This window comes from Phyllopteryx taeniolatus, chromosome 10, assembly GCF_024500385.1.
Source record: "Phyllopteryx taeniolatus isolate TA_2022b chromosome 10, UOR_Ptae_1.2, whole genome shotgun sequence".
Lineage (NCBI taxonomy): Eukaryota > Metazoa > Chordata > Actinopteri > Syngnathiformes > Syngnathidae > Phyllopteryx > Phyllopteryx taeniolatus.
Window position 1 is genome coordinate 12,277,785 of NC_084511.1, and position 22,227 is coordinate 12,300,011.

At 41.4% G+C, this 22,227-nt stretch overlaps 3 protein-coding genes across 10 annotated transcripts in view; 2 read left to right on the forward strand and 1 right to left on the reverse strand.

Annotated features, from left to right (window-relative positions):
* Positions 1–358: 358 nt before the first annotated feature.
* Positions 359–7,943, forward strand: rbm22 (RNA binding motif protein 22). The gene is made up of 11 exons (XM_061787542.1): positions 359–487; positions 1,502–1,555; positions 1,676–1,705; positions 1,807–1,939; positions 2,036–2,136; positions 4,638–4,810; positions 6,269–6,469; positions 6,561–6,725; positions 6,807–6,889; positions 7,198–7,326; positions 7,482–7,943. The coding sequence occupies exons 1-11, from the start codon at positions 434–436 to the stop codon at positions 7,634–7,636; spliced, it is 1,278 nt and encodes a 425-aa protein (XP_061643526.1). The 5' UTR covers positions 359–433; the 3' UTR covers positions 7,637–7,943.
* A 90-nt stretch (positions 7,944–8,033) lies between these two features.
* Positions 8,034–21,353, reverse strand: LOC133484644 (myozenin-2). Of its 6 annotated transcripts, none has more exons than XM_061787544.1 (8): positions 21,203–21,353; positions 20,470–20,509; positions 19,057–19,148; positions 16,957–17,120; positions 12,525–12,678; positions 11,209–11,389; positions 10,800–10,915; positions 8,249–8,431 (listed from the first exon to the last, which is right to left on the reverse strand). In XM_061787544.1, the coding sequence occupies exons 1-8, from the start codon at positions 21,336–21,338 to the stop codon at positions 8,388–8,390; spliced, it is 927 nt and encodes a 308-aa protein (XP_061643528.1). In that variant the 5' UTR covers positions 21,339–21,353; the 3' UTR covers positions 8,249–8,387. The 6 variants fall into 6 exon arrangements, with proteins under 6 accessions (XP_061643530.1, XP_061643527.1, XP_061643533.1 ...); XM_061787545.1 differs by lacking the exon at positions 8,249–8,431 and adding an exon at positions 9,114–9,216; XM_061787546.1 differs by lacking the exon at positions 10,800–10,915 and having other exon boundaries at positions 8,034–8,431; positions 12,597–12,678.
* A 163-nt stretch (positions 21,354–21,516) lies between these two features.
* LOC133484642 (soluble guanylate cyclase 88E-like) overlaps positions 21,517–22,227 on the forward strand; it is a 35,155-nt gene continuing 34,444 nt past the window's right edge. For 2 of the 3 annotated variants that reach the window (XM_061787537.1, XM_061787539.1), the window contains exon 1: positions 21,517–22,118. The gene's annotated coding sequence lies outside the window, so the exon portion shown is untranslated. The remainder of the gene's footprint in view (positions 22,119–22,227) is intronic. The other variant, XM_061787540.1, reaches the window with a different exon arrangement.

Sequence of the window (22,227 nt, forward strand, 5' to 3'; positions counted from 1 at the left end):
GAAAACTCATCTGAAATGTTCCATTCTGTTTTCATCTTTTATGACGTCACAAACACCAATCACCTTAACGGGCTACACTCAGAGCAAATGACATTGCAATACTTAGAATTAACATATTAGAATATCATTGTGGCAAAGTGCCTGGGGAGAGGGAAGTATCGGCTTCCCTGCTAAAGCTCCTGCCCCTGCGACCGGATAAAGAAAAGAGAATGGATGGATGGATGGATGGATATCATTGTTCTGGTTTAATCAATGTTAATGTGAAAAATGTTCACCCTTTCCTGATAATCTTTATAGCAGTGTGTGCTTTTGTCGTTGACAGTTCCATTCGGAAAGGGCTTTTGAAAAGGGCGACACCCTGCGGCAAAATGAGGCACTGTCGCAGTTGCATGGCAGATTCCAAGACTCGCAATCTGACATCACATTTCGCAAAATGGCGACGTCCCTCGGCTCCAACACCTACAATAGACAGAACTGGGAAGACGCGGTAAGTGTTACTATCATTATTTTATAAACTATAAGGATTGCCGTTGGAGCATTTATTCCTGCTTACATTCCTGGAATTACCTTAACTGAAAAATATGCCGTCCTTTACAACGAATATGTTCGTTCTTTGCCAGGCTAGATAGCATTAGCAAGCTAACTGCTTGTGTTGGCTAGGAACGTGGATGCTAGTCTCCCACCGCCACACGTGAGCCTTGACACTGGATCAAATTGGGAATCGTCACACTCACAAACGACTCTATCGAAACGTCAGCGATCGACCGATTGGTGGCGAATTCAAGTCCAACTGAATCCATCACTAGCTCGTTTGGGTAACCAAACCTAGTTTACATTAGCAGATTAACGTCGTCAATATCGAATCAAGCCATCTGGAAGTGTTATTCAACAACCAAATCTTAGTGACCGACGTGTTAGTAATCCGTTATAAACTAGTGGTGCTTCAAAAACTCCGTGGCACTCCAATCCTTACTCGGAAATAGTCTAACCCTTGCCTAGCTGGACTAACTAACGGAGGTGTCAAACATAATCGCAATCGTTATTTAAGTAGGAAGTGTAGTTTGTGTTGGGGAAAAAAAGACCCTGGTAAAAGTACATGTACCGATTCAACTCCTGTGCTTGTACAAACGTAATTGTACAAGCCCTGAAATGTACTTAAGTACAAAAATTAAATTTTACTGTAATTTATATTCAATACCCGTTTTGATAACTTGGTCCGGCGGACAATAAACCTCTAACACAATAGTTTCCTTCTCATTAACTTAGATAATGCTCAACTGAGAAGATGAAGAAAAGGAACAAAAGTTGTAAAAAGTAATGACAAATTAAGGAGCAAAACAGAAATGCGTTTTCGGATGTAGAGAGTAAATGTAAAAAGTTGTCAGAAAAATTAATATTCAAAGTACAGTTGCTTGAAAAATCCACATGACTATTTGTACTTCGTGACTTCCCATCACTGCTGACTAAACACATCCTGCACTAAATCACACTTCTTTTACAGGATTTCCCAATTCTCTGTCAGACATGTTTAGGAGAAAACCCTTACATTCGTATGGTAAGTGAACATTTGTTTCTTCAAAACATCACGTCATTTTGTGTTTTTGTGACGTTTGTAGTGTAATCAAACTTGTACTGCTTCACATTTTGAAATCGCTCTGTCCCCCCACCCCCCTAGACCAAAGAAAAGTATGGAAAAGAATGCAAGGTACACCTATATAGTCAAAGCCCGCCAGGGGCTAACAGAATTGAAGTTTGAACATGTAATATTATCCTCACGGTATTACCGTTTGAATGTTTTACCAACAGATCTGTGCTCGACCCTTTACTGTATTCCGCTGGTGTCCAGGGACACGTATGCGTTTCAAGAAGACTGAAGTCTGTCAGACTTGCAGTAAAATGAAAAATGTTTGTCAGACATGTCTGTTGGACCTGGAATATGGTGAGTGTTTGGTTTGGGTTTATGTTACCTGATTGTTAATATTTGTCTTTATTTAACTTGTGAGTTAACACTTCTCAATGTGTGTTTTTTTTTCAGGTTTGCCCATCCAGGTTCGAGACACTGGCCTTGCCATTAAGGATGACATTCCTCGTTCGGATGTGAACAAAGAATACTTCACACAGAATATGGAGAGAGAGGTATTTGATTTGTCATACTGTGTCGGCACGGTGGACGACTGGTTAGAGCGTCTGCCTCACAGTTCTGAGGACCGGGGTTCATTCCCCGGCCCCGCCTGTGTGGAGTTTGCATGTTCTCCCCTAGTCTGCGTGGGTTTTCTCCGGGGACTCCCCAAAACATGCATGTTAGGTTAATTGAAGGAATCCTTCATGTTGATATGCAGACCAGTATATATTAAGTCTGCTATTGAGGAGCTTTCTTCTTTGGACGTAATACTTGCGATTAGACAGCATTTCCCAAAAACATGCATGGTAGGTTAATTGACAACTCTAAATTGCCCGTAGTTGTGACTGTGGGTGCGAATAGTTGTTTGTCTATATGTGCCCTGCGATTGGCTGGCAACCAGTTTAGGGTGTACCCCGCCTCCTGCCCGATGATAGCTGGGATAGGCTCCAGCACGCCCGCGACCCTAGTGAGGAGAAACGGCTCAGAAAATGGATGGATGGATCATACTGTGTATGGTGTTACACAGTAGGTTTTTTAAACTACAGTTTTTTTTTCTACTCTATGATATGCCTTTTTTAAATTCAACATTTTCTTGCGCAATTGTATTAATTCCACATACATCGCATCTTTTTTTAATTTATTCATTTGGAGCTTTGTAACTGAAATATCAATTTAGCTAGCTATCAGATGCAACAACACGGGATTCCTTTTCCTGGTCATGTCTACTGTCCAGTTACTATATTTGTTAAGACCTACCTCGATATGACCTAGTGTTTCCCGACACTTTGAGAATACAGCTTGCATTGTTTTGCTTGCATATACTGTAACTAACTAAGGAGATATATTTTGGCTAGGGCGGCACGGTGAAGGACTGGTTTAACACATCTGCCTCACAGTTCTGAGGATCCGGGTTCAAATCTGGCCTCACCTTGCATGTTCTCCCCGTGACTGTGGGTTTTCTCCGGGTACTCTGGTTTCCTCCCACATTCCAATAACAACAACATAACACAATAACCCAACTCAACTGTCACCAAGTGTGCAGGGTTCGGCAACTAGTTTTCATGAATGGCCGACCATCTGTAATCATCAGTGAACAGCATCACAACATCAGAGATCTAACAGCCAGTCAAAAAATGCCATCTCATATCACATGAAAATTCACATAAACGTCTCACAGTATCACAAACACTAACCTTGTGCCTCATCGGTGGGTAGGGAAAGGAATCAGCGTTTTATAGCATTTGGTTCCATCCATTAAAAAAATTAAATAAAAATAAAAAACAATCACCGGTGCCGTGTGAAGTTACTTTTCGTGCCAAAATGCTGAGTTCCGGTGCGTATATACATTTATTTAGTAAAATATTATTCAAAAGACAAGTTTTTCTAATGTCTTCGCATTCAGGCAATTACATTTTTCTTCATACAAGTTCTTCAGGTTTAGATAATATCCGCTCACATGCCTTTTATGGACCTTTTATTCACCATGTGCTATGATGTAATATTTAACTTGTTGCTATATCACATTGTACAGTTTGTATATATATTTGCTTCTTTTTTAATTTGTTTTACTCTGCTGTCTGCAGCCAGGTTGGCATTGCAAATACCTTAACTGGATAAGGTTCAATAAAACAATTAAAAAAAATACACGACATGGACAGCTCTTAGTCAGTTTTTAAATGCCGCAGTGTCAAGTATTTGGTATCTGTAAATGTCTCCGCATGAAAAAAAAGGACTGTAAATTGCAAATATTTATTTGTGAACAGAATTTTTTTTATTTCATTTTTTTTTCACCCCGCGACTGGCTGGATTGGACCATCAGAGTGTCCCTGCCGGCCAGCCTGACGCCGGTCTTTGTCTCGTTGGCCCGACCGAGGAAGACACACACGCCCTCTTGGGATCGGACCTCCGCTCCTTAGCGGAACCTAGTCGGCCAGCAGCGTACCTTACCACTGTTGCGACGGCAGATTTTAATGCTCTTATTTTGAGCCTTGCATAACGCCACATCCAGTAATAGCGGCTCTTTGAATGAAAAAGTATAAACGCCTACAGAGGTCTGTCAACCAATCAACGTTCGTCAGCACCGCCCGCTCCCTCATATAATCCAGGGGGAACCTTCCATACCCTGGTATTTTTCTTCGGTGGGTACACAGGGGGAACTCAAGCTACCTGGGTAGCTAGGGAAGTTCCTGCAAAGGTTCCTGCGGTGGGGAAAACTCTAAAGTTGACTCCATGGGAGATGGCCCACTGTTGAAAATAAATAATCAAAAAGCAACACTGGAATTTGCCAAAGTACATGTTGACAAGCCACAAAGCTTCTGGGAGAATGTCCCATGGATATTTATTTTTGGAGTAAAGCTGTAATATACCAAAATGTGAGAAAAGTAAAGCGATGTGAATACTATCTGGATCCACTGTGTATCTTTTGTTGAGAGTGTTTAGGAAGATGCGCTGTTATGTTTGTACTTAAAGCTTTCCCAGCCAATTGATTGCACCCTCATGTGTCTTCTGTGTTCAGTTAGCCAATTCGGATGGCACACGGCCAGGCGGTCAGGTCGGGAAGGCGACCAGCTCTAGTGACATGTTGCTGAAACTGGCCCGTACAACACCATACTATAAGAGGAACCGTCCCCACATCTGCTCCTTCTGGGTTAAGGGAGAGTGCAGGAGAGGGGAAGAGTGTCCCTACAGGTGAGTGGGACTCCACTCAACTCACTACAAATGCAAAGTCAACTGTGTGGTGCAAACACTTTATATCACGCCTTTAAATCAAGGCTGGGGAAGCTTAAATCTTTTTGGTGATTTTTATGGGGGTGGCATTCAAAAACTGATGAGCCCAATTTAATTTAACATACCAAAACAAAAAATAATCTGAAATTTTCAGTTTGTTAGAATAGTTATTTAAATTATTTTTTAATAATAAGCCTGACCTCCTCCTGTCAGCCATTTTGGAAATGACATCATTGTTGGATGGCCACCAGAAGCAGAGAGCTGTGATTGAATTTCTTACTTTGGAAGTAGAACCACCACTCAACATTTTCAAAAGGTTGACAAAATGTGTATAGGTTTAAGGTTCATGTAATCAATTACCACACATGATGGTAATGTCACCAATGGTGACTACGCTCTTCTCTGATCAGTGCCTCAAACCTAGCACTATTCCCAGGATTAACCGCTGCAGAGAGAGACAGAAAGAGGACAGGCTTGAACAAAACTTAACTCAATTCTTAATTCAAGTATTTAAAATACAAACATGAATATTTCTGAAATAAATCTCTATTATTAGTAGGTTAAATTAAATTTAGCTCGTTACATTTAACTGCTCTTTTGAGGTTTGCTTTTATGAGCCTGAATAGCCACAGCATCCCCATAAATGCAGTTTGTGACATATACTGTAACTGCAATAGGTGTGTATTAAGCATCCCGTAAAAGGCACCCAATTATTGCGGGGTTGCGTTCCAGACCGGCACACAATAGATGAAAATCTGCATTATAAAGGGACCGCACCTTTTTTTTTTTTTTCTGTAGTTTTACACGTCCCACACACTTTTAACAGACTTATTTAAACTTACTTTCTAAAGTATTACTTCGCACCTGTTCTCACTCTGACTTGAATAGTTCTCCAATAATAATTTCGCGGAACAAAAGTCTGCTAGCTTAATGCTAACATATAATGTGAAACGCCATAGATGGGGTAACTAAAATTAGCATTGATTTTACAGTAATTATAAACCTTAAAATAACTGCTACTTTAACACAAACAGAGCAGGAACGCATATCATTAGAGCACGAATCAATACTCCTAGGCATATATTCACTCTGCTCTAAGGGGAAAAATGAATACTAAACCTTTAAAATGCAGTTTTTCACTGAAGTGGCGTCCCCTCTTCTTGCTCCTAATTACCCTACATCTCTTCCAGTGGACCTCAGTGCTGCCCGGGATTTTGCGGCACACCGTGTTACGACACTGAAGGCCCGCCACTCTAAATTCGGAAATATTAAAACTTTTATGAGTGCCCGTATAATGTAAACACCCATAATAATGATCGCTTAAAAATCTTCAATATAGTGGGAGTGCAAACGACAAACTGCAATTCTTAATAGGCAATGTGTAAAGTAGGCACGCCTAATGCCTTGTTGTTTACATAGACATGAGAAGCCCACAGATCCCGATGACCCGCTCGCTGACCAGAACATCAAGGATCGTTACTATGGCATTAATGATCCAGTTGCTGACAAGCTGCTGAAGCGGGCCTCGACCATGCCCAGGCTGGACCCGCCTGACGACAAATCCATCACCACCCTCTACATTGGAGGTCTTGGCGAAACAGTCACAGATGGAGATCTCAAGTGAGCATCTTTGTTTTCACCATGAGCTTTCAACATGGAAATTTGTAAGTGTGCTGGGTGTTTAGCTTATTTTTTGGTGGGTCTTTTTTAGGGGTTACTTCTACCAGTTTGGTGAGATTCGTACCATCACAATAGTACAAAGGCAGCAGTGCGCCTTCATCCAGTTTGCCACGCGGCAGGCTGCTGAAATGGCTGCAGAGAAGTCCTTCAATAAGCTTATTGTCAATGGTCAGAGGCTCACTGTCAAGTGGGGAAGGTAAGATGTCATTGTGGGTGTGAATGTAGCATGAAAAAGCTCATGAAGACTCTTCAAATGTGTGTGAATAAAATGTTTTAGGTCTCAGGCAGCAAGAGGAAAGGAAGGCGAAGGAGTTGCTGAGATGGGTACCAGACTTGATCCTGTGCCAGGACTACCAGGAGGTGAGCTGGAGTGTATTTTGGGGGCTCATCTGTAAGGACTTGGGCTTTGGAAGCAGAGGGGTCACTGCTCAAGTCCCGCTGTGGACAAATGAAATTGGCACCTAGTTGTTGGAGAAATGCTAGTCTGTTTCCTTACTCCTGTCGAGGTCCACTTGAGCAAGGCACCGACCCCGTTACCCCTAGCTCAAAAGTTGAAGCACTGTTATGCATGACCCTTTCACTCTGACATTACTCTTTGCATGCCTTTATATGTCTGGTCTGTATGTTCATTCTGTATGTATTTGACATGTTCTGACATGTCTTTGCAGCACTACCTCCACCACCACCTCTTGATGAAGAAGCTCCAGCAAATTATTTCAACCTGGACCCGAGCACCTCTCCAGTTGTCATGAACCTTACTCTGCCGCCACCCCCTGGTCTCAACCCCCCTCCTCCAGGTAAACTTGAAATCAGTTCCCACACCAGTGCTAATCTAAGCTTCTGTGTCTGAAAGTTTCTCTTGCGCCGTTAAAGATTAATTGTATGTTCAAGTAGATTCGAATCACAAAAGATATAAAATACTAAATGTCGTATTGTCCATTTTCCCACCAAGGTTTTGGCCCCCCAATGTTTCACCCCATGGGCCCTATGGTTCCACCTATGCCCCCACCCATGACCATGAGACCTCCAGGTCAGATCCACTACCCTTCCCAGGATCCCCAGCGGATGGGTGCCCACGCTGCACACGGCGCACGCCACGGCGATTAGCTTCTAGGCTGAAACTTGACTGTGATTGTTTTTTTTCCCCCATTGTGTCACACCTGGCACCATGCTCCCTATGGGCCTGGAACCTGCTGTGGAGTGGATGGAATTACAAAATCCAACATGCAGGATATGATGTTTATTTCACACCAGCAGTTCAGCACACAAACTGAATCAGTGCGGTCTGTCAAGATTTGTCATTATGCCTCTTTTTTTTTTAAACTATGTTTATATTCCACTGTGTAATGACTTAGTTTATTGAGAGGCTTTTTTTCTCGTTTCTTTCACAAATTAAAATGACTCATTAGTCTTTCATAGTCTCTGTGTACATTGATCATTAAACTAAACGTGGCAGAAAGTGGAGAAATTAAGAGAGTGAAAGAAAATGCTGATACAGGCAGGGTTACAATGGGGTGGTAATTTTATTAAATTTAAATCCTGATTTTTATTTATTCCCATACATTTGTTAATTCTCCTTTCTCATATATCTCATATTCCTGACTGAGCCTCAGCTACTGCTACCACTCTGTTCCGCCCCCACCCCCCACCTCCACCCTGCTGTTGCTGCTGCTGCTGACTAACAGAGGGATGACAGTCTTAAGCTAATAGTCATTTTTTCATAGTTCATTAGATTCAGGGCAGTGATGACGTTCCCATCCCCTGGGTGCTTTGTTGAAATTGGGCCGATGACACATGCGGTCCAAAGCAGCACCGGGCAGGTTTTGGGATTCCTGGGCCTCAAAGCTAATAATGGGGATCACCCTCTTGCTGGACAGTGTGCCTCCAAAAGGCATGGGAGACCTGTAAATCAAAAGAAAAGCATTAGTGTTTCATCTTAATGCATTATGTGGCTCACACAACACCATCAGATCCGGTCAATATCTCCTCTACATGTTTCTGATTGAATATACGATAAGGTCTGATAAATGGCAGAGGACCACATGGGATCTGATTCAGGGTGACTCAACCTGTTCATCACCAGCTGTTCTGTCCCATTAGCTGTGGACCAACTTGATGGAGGTTTCATAATTTCATCAAAACCTTGGGGGGTGTAACTAGATCCAGCCAGAGGGGTCTCATTTTCAGAGTGACTGGCAGAAGGAGGGTGACATCAAGTATTTGGTGTGACCCAAACACACTGCAACACATTTAATTTACAGTAAAACTGCACATTTTAGAGTGGCCTTTTATTATGGGAAGCCTAAGGCACACCTGTGCAATAATCAGGCTGTCTAATCTTCATCTTCATATGCCAAAACTGTGAGGTGGATTGCTTATCTCAGCAAAGGAGGAATGCTCACCAACTGATTTAAACAGATTTGTGACTTGTGGAAAACAAGATAAATAGGCCTTATGTGATCTTTGAATTAAGCTCATGAACAATAGGAGCAAAAACCAAGTGCTGCATTTCTATTTTTGTTCAGTATAAATTGAACCATAGTAGTATAGTACTTAAATATTTGTGTACCTAAAATTCCCCATGACTTCTTATCCATCCATCCATTTTCTTTACTGCTTATCCTCATTAGGGTCGCGGGCTGCCGGAGCCTATCCCAGCTATCTTCGGGTGGTGGGCAAGGTACACCCTGAACCGGTCGCCAGCCAATCGCAGGGCACATAGAAACAAACCCATGACTTCTTATTTCAAATGAAATTTGTTCTAACATTCATCCATCCCTCCATTCATTCTCTATACTGCTTATGCTGTTAAGAGTCGCCGAAGCAGGAGCCTACCTCAGTTGATTTTGGGTGAAAGGAAAACTATACCCTGGACTGGTCCCCAGTCAATCACAGGGCACATATGGAGACAGACAACCTATCACATCTTTTTTGGAGTGCCAAATTTGTATTCCTGGCTCATGGAGGCTGATGACCAGATGGGCAATTGCATTAATGGATGCATTGATGCATTAATGCACGGATGGATTAATGGATGATGGACAATGAATTGTTGAAAATAAATTTGTGTAGCTGCACTATTATCCAGATATACGTGGACCGGTTCTTTTGGGCCATGTTTTGTTGAAATTGCTTCTGCATTTTTGGTGTAATCCTGCAAATGGCTGTTATGAAAAAGGTTGTTAAAACAACGGAACTACTGTATATCAAATTAGGAAGTGGCATACACACCCAGGACAACATAACCTCTTCGGTCATAAAGTCTGTTGTGTGTTCACCATCTGCCAAAAGGCAATATTTGTCTTTCCTCACAGTGTGGATTTATTTCACCCTGTTCCATGGTTTAAATTCTCCGTGTCTTGCGAGAGCTTTGAAAACTGAGCCCCAGTTGGCCATCTCGAGTATCGAGATTGAAAATAACCATCGTGCAACTACCGTCCAAGGAGCAGAAGCTGTCTGAATATTTAAATTGTGGAAACATGAGGTAGAGCCCAGATGATTGTGGTTGTTAGATAATTTCTTGGTCATGGATGACCTCTTTCAACCTCTTATAATTACAGTGCCTCCAATGAACACAAACTATAGAGACAAAAGTATTGAAGATATTCCACTTATTTAGTTAATCAATTAGGGGGTTAGGGGTAGACTCGGGCAGTGATTCCCAACCAGTGTGCCATGAGCGCTCTTCAGGTGTGCTGTGGGAAATTATAAAATTGTACTTAATTGCTCAAAAAATTATATTTACAAGAAACAATGTATTTTTGTTCATCTATTTATGCCAGTGAGGCATAGTGACAGACAGAACAAATGAATGGTCTTCTATTACAACTTGTAGATGGCAGGAAGTACATACAGTAATTAATGTATCTGTATATTGCATTCTGGCAAGCTTGTGGCCAGAATGTGCACGAACTTACATACACGCTTTCAAATATCCACACTCTCGCTTTTATTCTCACCAACACCCTCTCTTTTTAGCAACCTGCTTCTTCCTTAACTATTAATCTATCTTGTTATGGTTTAAGGAATGTGATAAAGTATAAGATACTTAATACACAGTATCAAACGGCAATACAGGCTCGCCAGGCAGTCACTTGTGAAGCGCTCGAGTGCGAGGGCAACTCTACACGATGGTCCGGTCACAGTGTGCGGTGGGCCTAAAGCAGCTTTTGTTCAGTGGTCTCCTGAGGAGATGCGGGCATATTTGTCCATATTGGCAGAAGGTGAAATAAAGCGAGATGGAAGGCGCGACGAAAAGCGAGCATGTCACCTTCTTCTTGATCCCGCTCCAATCCCTCTGACGTTTGATTGGTGCCTGTTGTAATGGGAAAGCAACGGAGGCCAGGCCAGGTCAACCGGAGGCAGAATGGGGCCAGGCCATTGGAACTTGTAATGGAAAAGCAGTATGAAATTTAGGCCCGATAAGTCGAACACAACCTATCCAGCTGAGTTTGGACGAGAGCATGGGTAAACCCTGGACTGATCTCCACCCAATTGCAGGGCATTTTAGATGGGCATGGGCAATTATAGTTTTTAATTAACCTCAAATGCAAGTTTTTGGAATGTGAAAGGAAGCTAGCTACCCGCAGAAAACCCAAGTGAAAATAGGGACACCTTTCCAACTCCATATAGGAATACTTTTCCTTCTAGACTGTATTGTATTTCATGAGAGGAATCACCTGTTGAAGCACCTGTAGTGGGCAAGCTGATATTTTTGTGGTAAGGGCAACTGGGCATTGAGGGGTTCCAGAAGCTCCTCATTGTAGCGCAAAGCTTCCCTCCATGGAGACCAGTAAGATCTGGGAGCCATCGTTGTGTTGAACTTCTCATGGGGAATCTCCTTCAGTGGGCCAGAATATCCTGATGGAAGAAATGTTTAATGTAAAGATGGCGTGGAATGAGAACATGTAACAATGTCATTGTGGCCACACCAATCTAATTATAAACCCCATTAGCAGAGGTGAGTCAGACTTAAGTCGCCAATGTTATGATTTGGGACTAAAACTTGTGAAAGAACTAAAGAACAAGTCTTACTTGTTTACATGTGGAACGCTCCGTTTTCACAGTGCGCTGTTTGTTTTGTTTTTGAAAGATAAGATTTGTGTAGTGTGCAAACCTTGCAACCTACCAGTATGCCATGATATGGAGTGCAGAGGCCACCTCATGAAGTATCATGGAGGTAGCTCTAAAGGTTATTACATTTGGATTCGAGGATTATGTTTTTGATAAAATAGGGAAAAAGAGAATGGCAAATTGCAAAGTTTGCAACTCGGAGGTAACAGACACAACAACTACGACATCTAACTTCAACCGTCACTATAAAACCTAAAAAAACAGGTAAGCTACAATATCTTAATGTCAATATTTAGCTAATTGATAACAAACATTACTAATGAAGGTTTTTAATTTAATTAAGAAGCCAAGCTAGTAATAGACAATACACATGCTGGTATTGGAACCAGTAAAAGCAACAACACCTATGTGATTGTGAAGGTGTTGGTACCGTAGAGCCAACTAATGCAAATACAGACACTGAGTGCAAAGTGGCTGATGTGCAAATATACACAAGACTAATACGCAACACTAGTTTTGGCTTCCATTTTGTAATGAACAACTCGAAATATTAAGACTTTTATGCACAAAAAAGGCCTATTTCTCTCAAATATTGATCACAAATACTGTATGTCTAGATCTCTGTTAGTGAGCACTTCTTTGCTGGGATAATAGATCCACTTCACAGATGTAAAATTAGTAATTTACTTGCTCTAATAAAGTTTAGTTGCAATGGGATGGATTTACATACAATACTGTCAGCAATAGGAGTCATGGTCACAAATTCTCAGCATGAATAACATATACCATGTATACAAAGTTGTATACAATGCTTTCATTGTTTTGTGACTACAAGCAGAAACTCTACAAGCTTTGGCTTTGTCCAGGCCCCCAGCATTATAGTTCGGCTGAACTAGCTATTATGCAGTGCAGCACTATTTACCTGGAGCGAGGACATCAGGACTGCCCTTCTTTGCTAGTGTCTTCTTAAGGTTCATGACCAGGCTATGCTTACCAGGGTTAGAGAAAGCTTGGTTCTCTTTTCCTCCCTGAGGCTTTTGGATGATTTGTGGGGGGGGAACAGCCACTGGGTGGGCCTGGGAAAAGAACAATTAGATTGGTTGCACTCAAAAGGTTTTAGGAGTTCAGTTTAATCATACCTCTGAGCTACAGGGGACAGAGTTCTGCAAAGTTTCCTTAAGTATGCAAGGACACGGGTTATCCAAGCACTCCTCTGAGGCTTTTTACAACAGAAGAGCCAAGTGACGAATGTAAGATGTGCCTAATAGGACCTAACAATACCGGCAATGTGAGATTAACCAATGCAGGAAACTGCCGTAAATGTTTTTTTTTTCCTATCGATAACTAAATGGACTTGAATCCGCAATTGAAGAAAGGGTAATTTTGAATCTTGCGCCTTAGACCAGTCGGCCATCCTGACGACGAATACTGTACCAGAGATTTGATATACCTTCACAATAGATCCAAGAAAAAAGCAGTATCAAAAAAACATACAAAACAACAACAACTGCCTTTTAAAGGATTATTTGAATTTTACTGACACTGTCAGAGAGCTATTCATGTAAATCTAGCCAAAATATTATTTTAGCCAGCCATTTTCTATAGTGGTTATCTTAAAAGAGATTAAAGATATATTTGTTTTGCATAAATTGGCCATAAAATGTAGTCTGATCTTCATCAAATCACAAGAATAAACAGTCTGCTTAAACTAATCACACAAACGATTATATTTTTTATAGAGCATAATGTAAACATTCACAGGACAGGGAGGAAAAAGTAAATGAACCCTTAGATTTAATAACTGGTTGACACTCCTTTGGTAGCAATAATCTTAACCAAATGCTTCTAGTCTTTGCAGATCAGACGTGCACAACGATCAGGATGAATTCTGGACCATTCCACAAAAATGTTGCAGTTAAGCCAGATTCCTGGGATATCTCTTGGTGTCATGCCACAGCATCTCAATTGGGTTGAGGTCAGGATTTTGACTGGGTCATTCCAGAGCATGTATGTTTTTCTTCTGAAGCCATTCTGTTGTTGATTTCTTCTGCGTTATGGATCATTGTCTTGTTGTAACACACATCCTCTTGAGTTTCAACTGTTGGACAGATGGCCTCAAGTTCTTCTACAAAATATCTTGATAAACGTGAATTATTTTTTCCATTGATGATAGCAAGCTGTCCAGGCCCTGAGGTTACAAAGCGCACCGAGACCATGATGCTCCCTCCACCATGCTTCAGTTAGGATAAGGTTTTGATATTGGGGTGCTGTCATTTTTCCTCTACACATGGCGTTGTATGTTCTACCCAAACAACTCAACTTTAGTTTCATCTGTCCTCAGAATGTTTTGCCAAGTAGTGCTGTGGAACATCCAAGTGTTCTTTAGCAAACTTCAAATGTACAGCAATGGGGATTTTTTTTTAGACAGCAACGACTTCCTCCTTGGTTTTCTCCCATGAACCCCATTCTTGTTTAATGTTTTACGTATGGTAAATTTTGTCATATCAAATCAATGAAACTTTAGTTTTAGAGTACTTTTCACACAATTACATGCAACTCAAACTGCTTTACAGAGTTAAAATCATTCTCCTCCTGCCACTCCTCATCAGACACACCACATGCAGGTAAATAAAAAAAATAAAATAAAGTAATGCAATAATTTATTGCCGTGGCCACAGGTCACCGGCATGGAGCCACATATCGTGACTGAGGACCCCATGAGACAGCACCATGGCCGTGGTCCATCACAGCTCCCAGTACAGAGGGCTCCCTCTGAGGAAACACTGAAAGATAATAAAATAATCATAAACATACACAAAAGACACACATACAGTATGTATATAAAACCGCAGCGTTCATTGAAAACTAAGATGAACAGACCCAAAACTATAAAAATAGCATAAAAATAAAGCTACAATACAATAGATAATACTAAAGCAATGAGAATGCAATTAAAGTTGAAAGGAAATAAAACAGTTTAAATGTAACTTAAAAGGTAAATTAAATATTAATTAACCGTTAAATTAAAAAGGGGGGTCTTGAGCCACCAGAGATTTTGGCATGTGCCAGTGATTTCTACAAGTCTTCAACTGACACGCTAGTGTTCTTTTTTTAACTCTGAGCATTCTACACTGTGCTCTGGCAGTCATCGTTACAGAATGGCCACACTTTGGAAGAGAAGCAACAGTGCTGAACTTTCTCCGTTTATAGACAATTTGTCTAACTGTGTACTGATGAACATCCACATCATCACCTTTTGTCACCTTTTCCAGATTTATACAAGTCAACAATTCGTTGGTCTTCTGAGAGCTCTTTTGAGTGAGGCATGGTACACATCAGGCAGTGCTTCTTGACAGGAGACAATTCTAACCTGTTTTTGAGTGGCCAGAGCAGCTTTTAAGCCATACTGCCAAGCTTGTCTAATTGATTGGACTCCAGGTTGGCTCGGGTATGCTCACTCACACCTTGGAGAATTCTCTTGGAGAGTCCATAGCCTAGAGGTTCACATAATTTTTCATCCCTGTCCTGTGAATGTTCACGTTATTTTCCATAAAAATATGAAAACATAATTGTTTGTGTGGTATTCATTTAAACAGACTCTGTTTATTCTTGTGATTTAGATGAAGATCAGACGACATTTTATGAACATTTTATGCAGAAATGTAAGCAATTCCAAAGGGTTCACATACATTTTCCTCCCACTTAATGAGTTGACAACCTTTTACAAAAGCTCCACCAAATTTTCTCTTTATTTTGTACTTTTCCACCATTTTCTGTCATTTAATTTCAGTTTGCATCATGCAAACCCTTGTGGACTGTTTTCAGCGTTTTTGTCCGTGAGATTCAATGGAGGGGAGTATCCCGGCACCCTCTTACTGGTAAATGGAGACTTCAATCTTGCTCCTCTCTCATCTACTAACAGCTTCAAACAATATATGCAACAGCGTTATGCGGGGGAACCCAAGACTTGTGGGCCCACACAACTGGGTGGCCAGGGAGGCCGGGCCAGTCGCCTGTCCATGTCTTGACTGGGCGGCGGAGGCGCCCCGCAAGTCGCCGGTCTATGTCATGACTGGGTGGCCGGGGCATTGCATCACCTTGCCAAAACAAAGCTATTTTCAAAGCCTGACCCTCTCAACTGTGAAGTGAACTGTCTGTCAGGCTTAGAAAGCCAACCTTTTCGGTGGTTCGGTTTTGCACTTGCGTCCTTCACCACACTTGCCTCGTGTTAGCTATGGTGTATTTTGATTGGAGAAGAATTTGGTTATTTATGATTGTATTATTATTATTATTATTATTATTATTATTATTACTATGCATCCATCCATACTCCGGTCACTGGAGTATTATTATTGTTATTATTATTTTATGTTTTGTGCACAGCTGTGACATTTGTGAAATCGCTGTCTAAATAAAGTTGAGTTGAGAGTTGAGTTGAGTTGAACTAGCAACCCTTTATGGCTCAGTGACTGTTTTTGTCAATGTCTTTATGTCTCAAATGCGTTCTCTGTCAATTGACTGTCTGTTGTCGTACTAGAGCAGCTCCAACTACCGGAGACAAATTCCTTGTGTGTTTTTTGGAAATACTTGGCAAATAAAGATGATTCTGATTCTGAGTTATCCACATTAGGGTCGCGGGTGAAGAACTATAGTCTATCCCAGCTGACTTTGGGCAAGAAGCAGGGTACACCTTGGACTGGATGCCAGGCATTGCACGGCACATCTATACAAGCAACCATTCACACTTACAGTCACACCTATGGGCGATTTAGAATCTTGAATGAAGGTAACACGTATGGTCTTGGAATATCAAGAGAAAACCCACGCACGATGCAACTGTGCTGCAAAATATTCTGAATTTTTTTTCATTAGAAGGATTTATTCTGACACAGCATGGACCTGCTACCACTGTGACTCCATCTATCCATCCCATATTTGTCTCCATGTGCCCTGGGATTGACTGGCAACCAGCCTAGTGTAACTTTCCTCTCGCGTAAAGTCAGCTAGGATATGCTCCAGCTCACCTGTGATCCTAGTGTGGACAAGCTATAGAACGTGGATGGCTGGATAATATTTTGGCTACATTTTTATATTTAAAAGAACAGTTCTGAGGACCAGAGTTCAAATCCGGCCTCGCCTGTGTGGAGTTTTCATGTTCTCCCTGTGCCTATGTGGGTTTTCTCCGGGTACTCCGACTTCCTCGCCCATTCCAAAAACATACAAGGTAGGTTAAGTGAAAACTCTAAATTGTTCGTAGGTGTGAATGTCAGTGCGAATGGTTGTCTGTTTCTAATTTCATTGGCAGTTGAATCAGTATCTATGAGTCATGTGTGAGGAGCCCCTCTGTGCCGTACACTCATGGCTTTGTGAGCACTGTTGGCCGCATTCTCCAGCGTGAATCTCTCAGCCCGCCTCTGCCTCTCCTGAAACATGCGAGAGCCTCGGTTGGACGGGAGGGTGAGCTCCTCTATCATCACGTCTTTTGGAACGCTGACCTTCTTCCCCAGATTCAGACGCCCTGACGTACCATGAAGACAAAATCTGCTTTAGTAAGTGATCACACATGAGATTGCTGTGCAGAAAACATGTACAGTACAAGCATGTGCGGCCTGGCATTGGGTAACCCCACACTAATGTAATGCCATATTTAGCTGTATCCTCGTCATCTTACTTCCTACCAGTGCCAAGCCATGCATTTGCTACCTGGGCCATTCAGTCGGGACTTGGTATATAGTTGTGACATGCACACAAAATGCTCTGTTCCCATCTTGTGCCCAAGGGAAAACAACCAATCAGAGACAGAAGGAGTTACTGAGGAGGTGTCAATCATTTACCATTGTATATTTATCTCATAGCTGGAGGACTAAGGAAATCAGAACATAGTCCAATTTTAAAATCGGAGGATTTGGACTCTTTTAAATTGTATTTAAAAAATGCCTCCATTTATTTTCAGTTCCTTCCCATCTTGTGTTATCATTGAACATTGAATTATCTGGCCATTACTGATTTAACGGCATTGTATTCTAACTTAATAGAAGTTGTTAAATAGTCATTAATGCATTTTCTTTTTATGATAAGGGTTTGGTCAATTCAGTCGAGGTCAGGAGTATTCTGAATGTATTTTTGAGATATTTTATTTACCTGCAGAAGGTGCTTTATTAATGTGTCTAAATTTACACTGTCAAAAACAAAATCTATATAATTACAAAGTAATTGAGGGCAAAGAAGCAATGCTTTTCCGTGGATGGAGAATGTGAGATGGACCAACTTCTAACATCAATTTCTCAATTGTGTTTCATTGAAAACAAAAACAGTTCTAGAGAATAAATCCACAAACATGTACAGAGTACATGGAAATTTTATTTTGGCCACAGTGTAGTTGTGACATGCACAGAAAAAGCTAACATGTGACCACAAAATAGGGGGATTTTGGGCACAAAATTCTAATTTGTGGGTTTATTATTATTCCCATCAACAACTAAGTAAATGGTGCGCACCTTTGCTGGAAACTGCAATTCCTGGTGTCCTTAAGGCAAGTGTCTATTCTTATTCTGTTTTCAGAAATAGCGTGCAATGCTCTGCTAAGGTGTTACAAACACTTGGTCCATGTGCCCCCCTTTTAACTTTGAGTACCTGCCCCTCTAAAGGTCTCTGCACGCCCCTGATATCTAGGTGGCATCGACCTGGTCCTGTGCAGATTACATTGACTGGGCAGCACGTAGAAGCTAAAATCTGATTGGACAGAACATCCACATACAGTACACGCACTGGAAGCAGTGCAGCCAAGAGAAACGCAGCAAAATTAAGAGAATAGATTGTTGGAAATAAATGAATACAAATTCATGGAATACATATTAGAATTGAGGTAGTAAATGTCGGCCACCATTGCTTCCTACTATTATTGAACAACAGAGGGTAGCTAATTTCAATAATATCATGCATAATTGAGTTGAAATCCACAGTTTTTGAACAGGGACTCTTCTTGTGTGCTATCGTGGCCCAGCAGAGACACTGAAATAGCCTCAAGATTATGTGAGCGGGTGTATAGTGTTTGTTGTTGTCCGGGGTTGCATGGGTAACTGGGCATATAAATAGGAATCTCGAGATGAAAGGCGTTCCTCACGAAAGGATGGCCTTATTTCCCTGTACATGATAAGTGTTTGCACAAGCCAGCGCATTCGGAGTAGCGGCCCCGGCGTGAAATCCACTGGTGGGAGTTGCATTTTGCTGAGGTTAGGGGGATGCTCTTTCAAAGCTTAGCTGGGGGGGGGGGGGGAACACTGGAGAACAAACACAGCGGATGGGATACTTCCTGCTGGAATGTTTGGAGAACATATCAGTGCTTTTGGGATTTCTCTGCAGTGTCTCCAGGCAGCCTTTACACTACTTGTATCACCAAGTACAGTATCATGTTCATGTGGGTCATTTGAAAGTGCGTCATCCTCATTGCTTACCTCCTCTGGCGTGTTTAGACAGCATCTGAGCCTGTAACATTCTCTGCTTGGTCACGTCATCAAGGCCTGACTGCATGAACATTATCATGCCCCTGTGATACGAAGACATATGGCATTTGTACATGATTAGATTATCGCCATACTATCATATTTATTTTGAAACTCAGGTCTAGAAACCAAAGGCGCATGAGTGCAATATTGGCTGAATATGAGTATTATTTTATTTATTTATTTATTTATAAAAAAATAATGGTTCAGAGGAGATGTATTAATTGCAAGGATGAATCTGAAACTAAACAATTATGTGATACATTTTTAAATTGGCTTTAGTTAGTTGCAAAGGCAGACGTTCATTAAAATTATTATTTCTATTCATCCATCCATTTTCTGAGCCGCTTCTCCTCACTAGGGTCGTCGGCGTGCTGGAGCCTATCCCAGCTGTCATCGGGCAGGAGGCAGGGTACACCCTGAACTGGTTGCCAGCCAATCGCAGGGCACATAGAAACAAACAACCATTTGCACTCACAGTCATGCCTACGGGCAATTTAGAGTCTCCAATTAATGCATGTTTTTGGGATGTGGGAGGAAACCCACGCAGGGACGGGGAGAACATGCAAACTCCACACAGGCGGGGCCGGGGATTGAACCCGGGTCCTCAGAACTGTGAGGCTGACGCTCTAACCAGTCGGCCACCGTGCCGCCTATTACTAGTCATTATTATCGTTATTATGAGAGCTTATTTATATTTATTTAAAATTGTATTAAAATTCTGTGTTTATTTAAAAAGTTTTATTGAAAACATTTTTTGAATCTTTTAGTGTTAGGAAGTGATTTACTTTAATTTGTTAAATTTTTATTCATGCTTGATGGCAAAATGCCACATTAAAAGAGATTTTAAAAATAATAAATAATACAATAAAAAATAATGAATCACATTCAATTAAGGTAAATTACGAATGCTAATAATCGATATTTCTTCTGGTTCAGGTCACTCTTCTTTTTAAATCTTGACCTTATTATTATTATTATTATTTACATTATTATAGAAGAGCAGGGTAGTTATGTCGCTAGTAACTTTGAATTATAAGACACAAAAAGAAGACACACACCTTCATAGGGTGCCAGTGACGTGAACCGGGAGGAATTGTTTCGTTTTGTTTTGCTGAAAGCAAAACTGAAGCTCATCACGTTAAAACGTGTAAATTATCACATTAACGCGTGAAATTTATCACGTTAAAACATGAAACGTATAACGTTATTAAGTCATACGGAACTTATCACTTTAAAACATGAAATTCATCACATTAACACGTGAAATCTATCACATTCAAACGTGGAATGTACGTTATTAAGTCATGCTGAACTTATCACGTTAAAACGTGAACTTCATCACGTTATAACGTCATACTGAACTTTGTTTCTGGTGTGGCAGCAATACGCTGCTGCTGTAGATCTGAAAATGCAGGATAAACACAGTTTATATACTTTTAAGAACACAACAGAGTCCCTTTAGTTAATGTATACCCTGCAGACAATGCTAAAAACAGCATCAATTCTAATTATCTAGGTGTTAGTTTAAATATTTCTGTGTCATTGGTTGCCGATCAGTTGTTAGGATGAAACATTGTGTGAGTTACAAGCCAGGCTGCATTTGTAAACACACCAGGCAAAAATACCTAAACTGCTGCAATATTTGTAATAATGTAGTAATGCAATTCTTTTTTAAAACTCTAATATTTATGTATTCCCTGCATAGCTACATCATAGCGAAGTTTGAATACAATACACCTGCCCATTTTTTACTTCATCCTTCTTTTATATTGCTACTTTAACATATAATTCATCAGCCTAATCAAATCCAGTATGACTTTTATTCCAGTCTGTGTTGACTTGTAAAACATCTCCAATCTTTACAAGCTGTGCACCTGCATTATATCAAACGAGACATTCATCTTGCCTCGCAGGGGGCAGCGATTGCATTGTACTTGTAGTTTGATTGCTTTTCTTTTTTCAAAGTATTCCATTGCAGCTACATTGCGGTGCAAGTAAACAACAAACTGTGTGCGTTTTGCAATCAGGAAATAGGTGTGCAGGCCAAGATTGATGGTGTGTGTTTGCAGTAATAAACTTGCATCTGCCGCCTTACCTGAGTGTCCTGCTTTCTGTCTGTCTGTGTGTGGTGTCAGAGCTGATATGGGTGGCTGTGGGGTATATCCTGAACCGGGACTGGAAGCCTCCCCACAGCAATGTGACACTCCCCAAACAGAAAAGGAATAGCCCATATAAAACTCACCCCGGAATGCCTCGGGCTCTGAGCTCACAGGGTTATTTTAACACGAGCGAGGATGGATAAATGGAGTGATAAGGGGGATGGGACAAGTATAAAGAGTTTCATCTGGACCTCAAAGCGCTTTTCTAATAAAAACAGATCCTGGCTGTTTGCTTGTGTGTCATGGTCTGTGTTTTGGTTTGGGTTGTTTAGTTTTGTTCAATGTTTTCCTGTGTTCCATGTTTGTCGTGTGCTCATTAGGTTGTTGTGTCCACCTGTTCTCGTCTACTTTGTCGACCAATCAGCTCTCTCTAGCCACTCGTCTTGTCCAGGTGTTCCTCGTTGTCTCGTCAATTTGTTTGTATTTAGTTCCCTGGTTTCTTTCAGTTCTCGTCGGTTCATTGTCGTTGCCACGTCTTTGCTATGTCATAGTTGCCAGTTGTCGTTGTCACGTCTTTGCCATGTCATAGTTGCCAGTTGTCGTTGTCACACGTCTTGCCATGTCATAGTCGCCAGTTGTTTAGTCGCCAGTTGTTTAGTCACCAGTTGTTTTAATCATTGTGATTCAATATTATTATTTTGAAATTCCCGCACTCCTGCCTTGCCTCCCTGCTTCCCTGCAATTGGGTCCACCATGTTCTTGCCTTGTGTTTCTTGCCTTCGCCCTAACCACGTACGTGACAGAATGAACCGACCAGAACAGGACCCAGCGGGAAGAACATGGCGTCACCCTGGACACCACCAAACTGCCTCCCACTGTCCTCAGCCTGCCATCCATACCTACCCTCCTCCAGTAAGCCCTATCGCCCGTCCCCACCTGTGTTGAGTTTGCATGTTCTCCCCGTGCCTGCATGGGTTTTCTCCGGGCACTCTGGTTCCCTGCCACATCCCAAAAACATGCG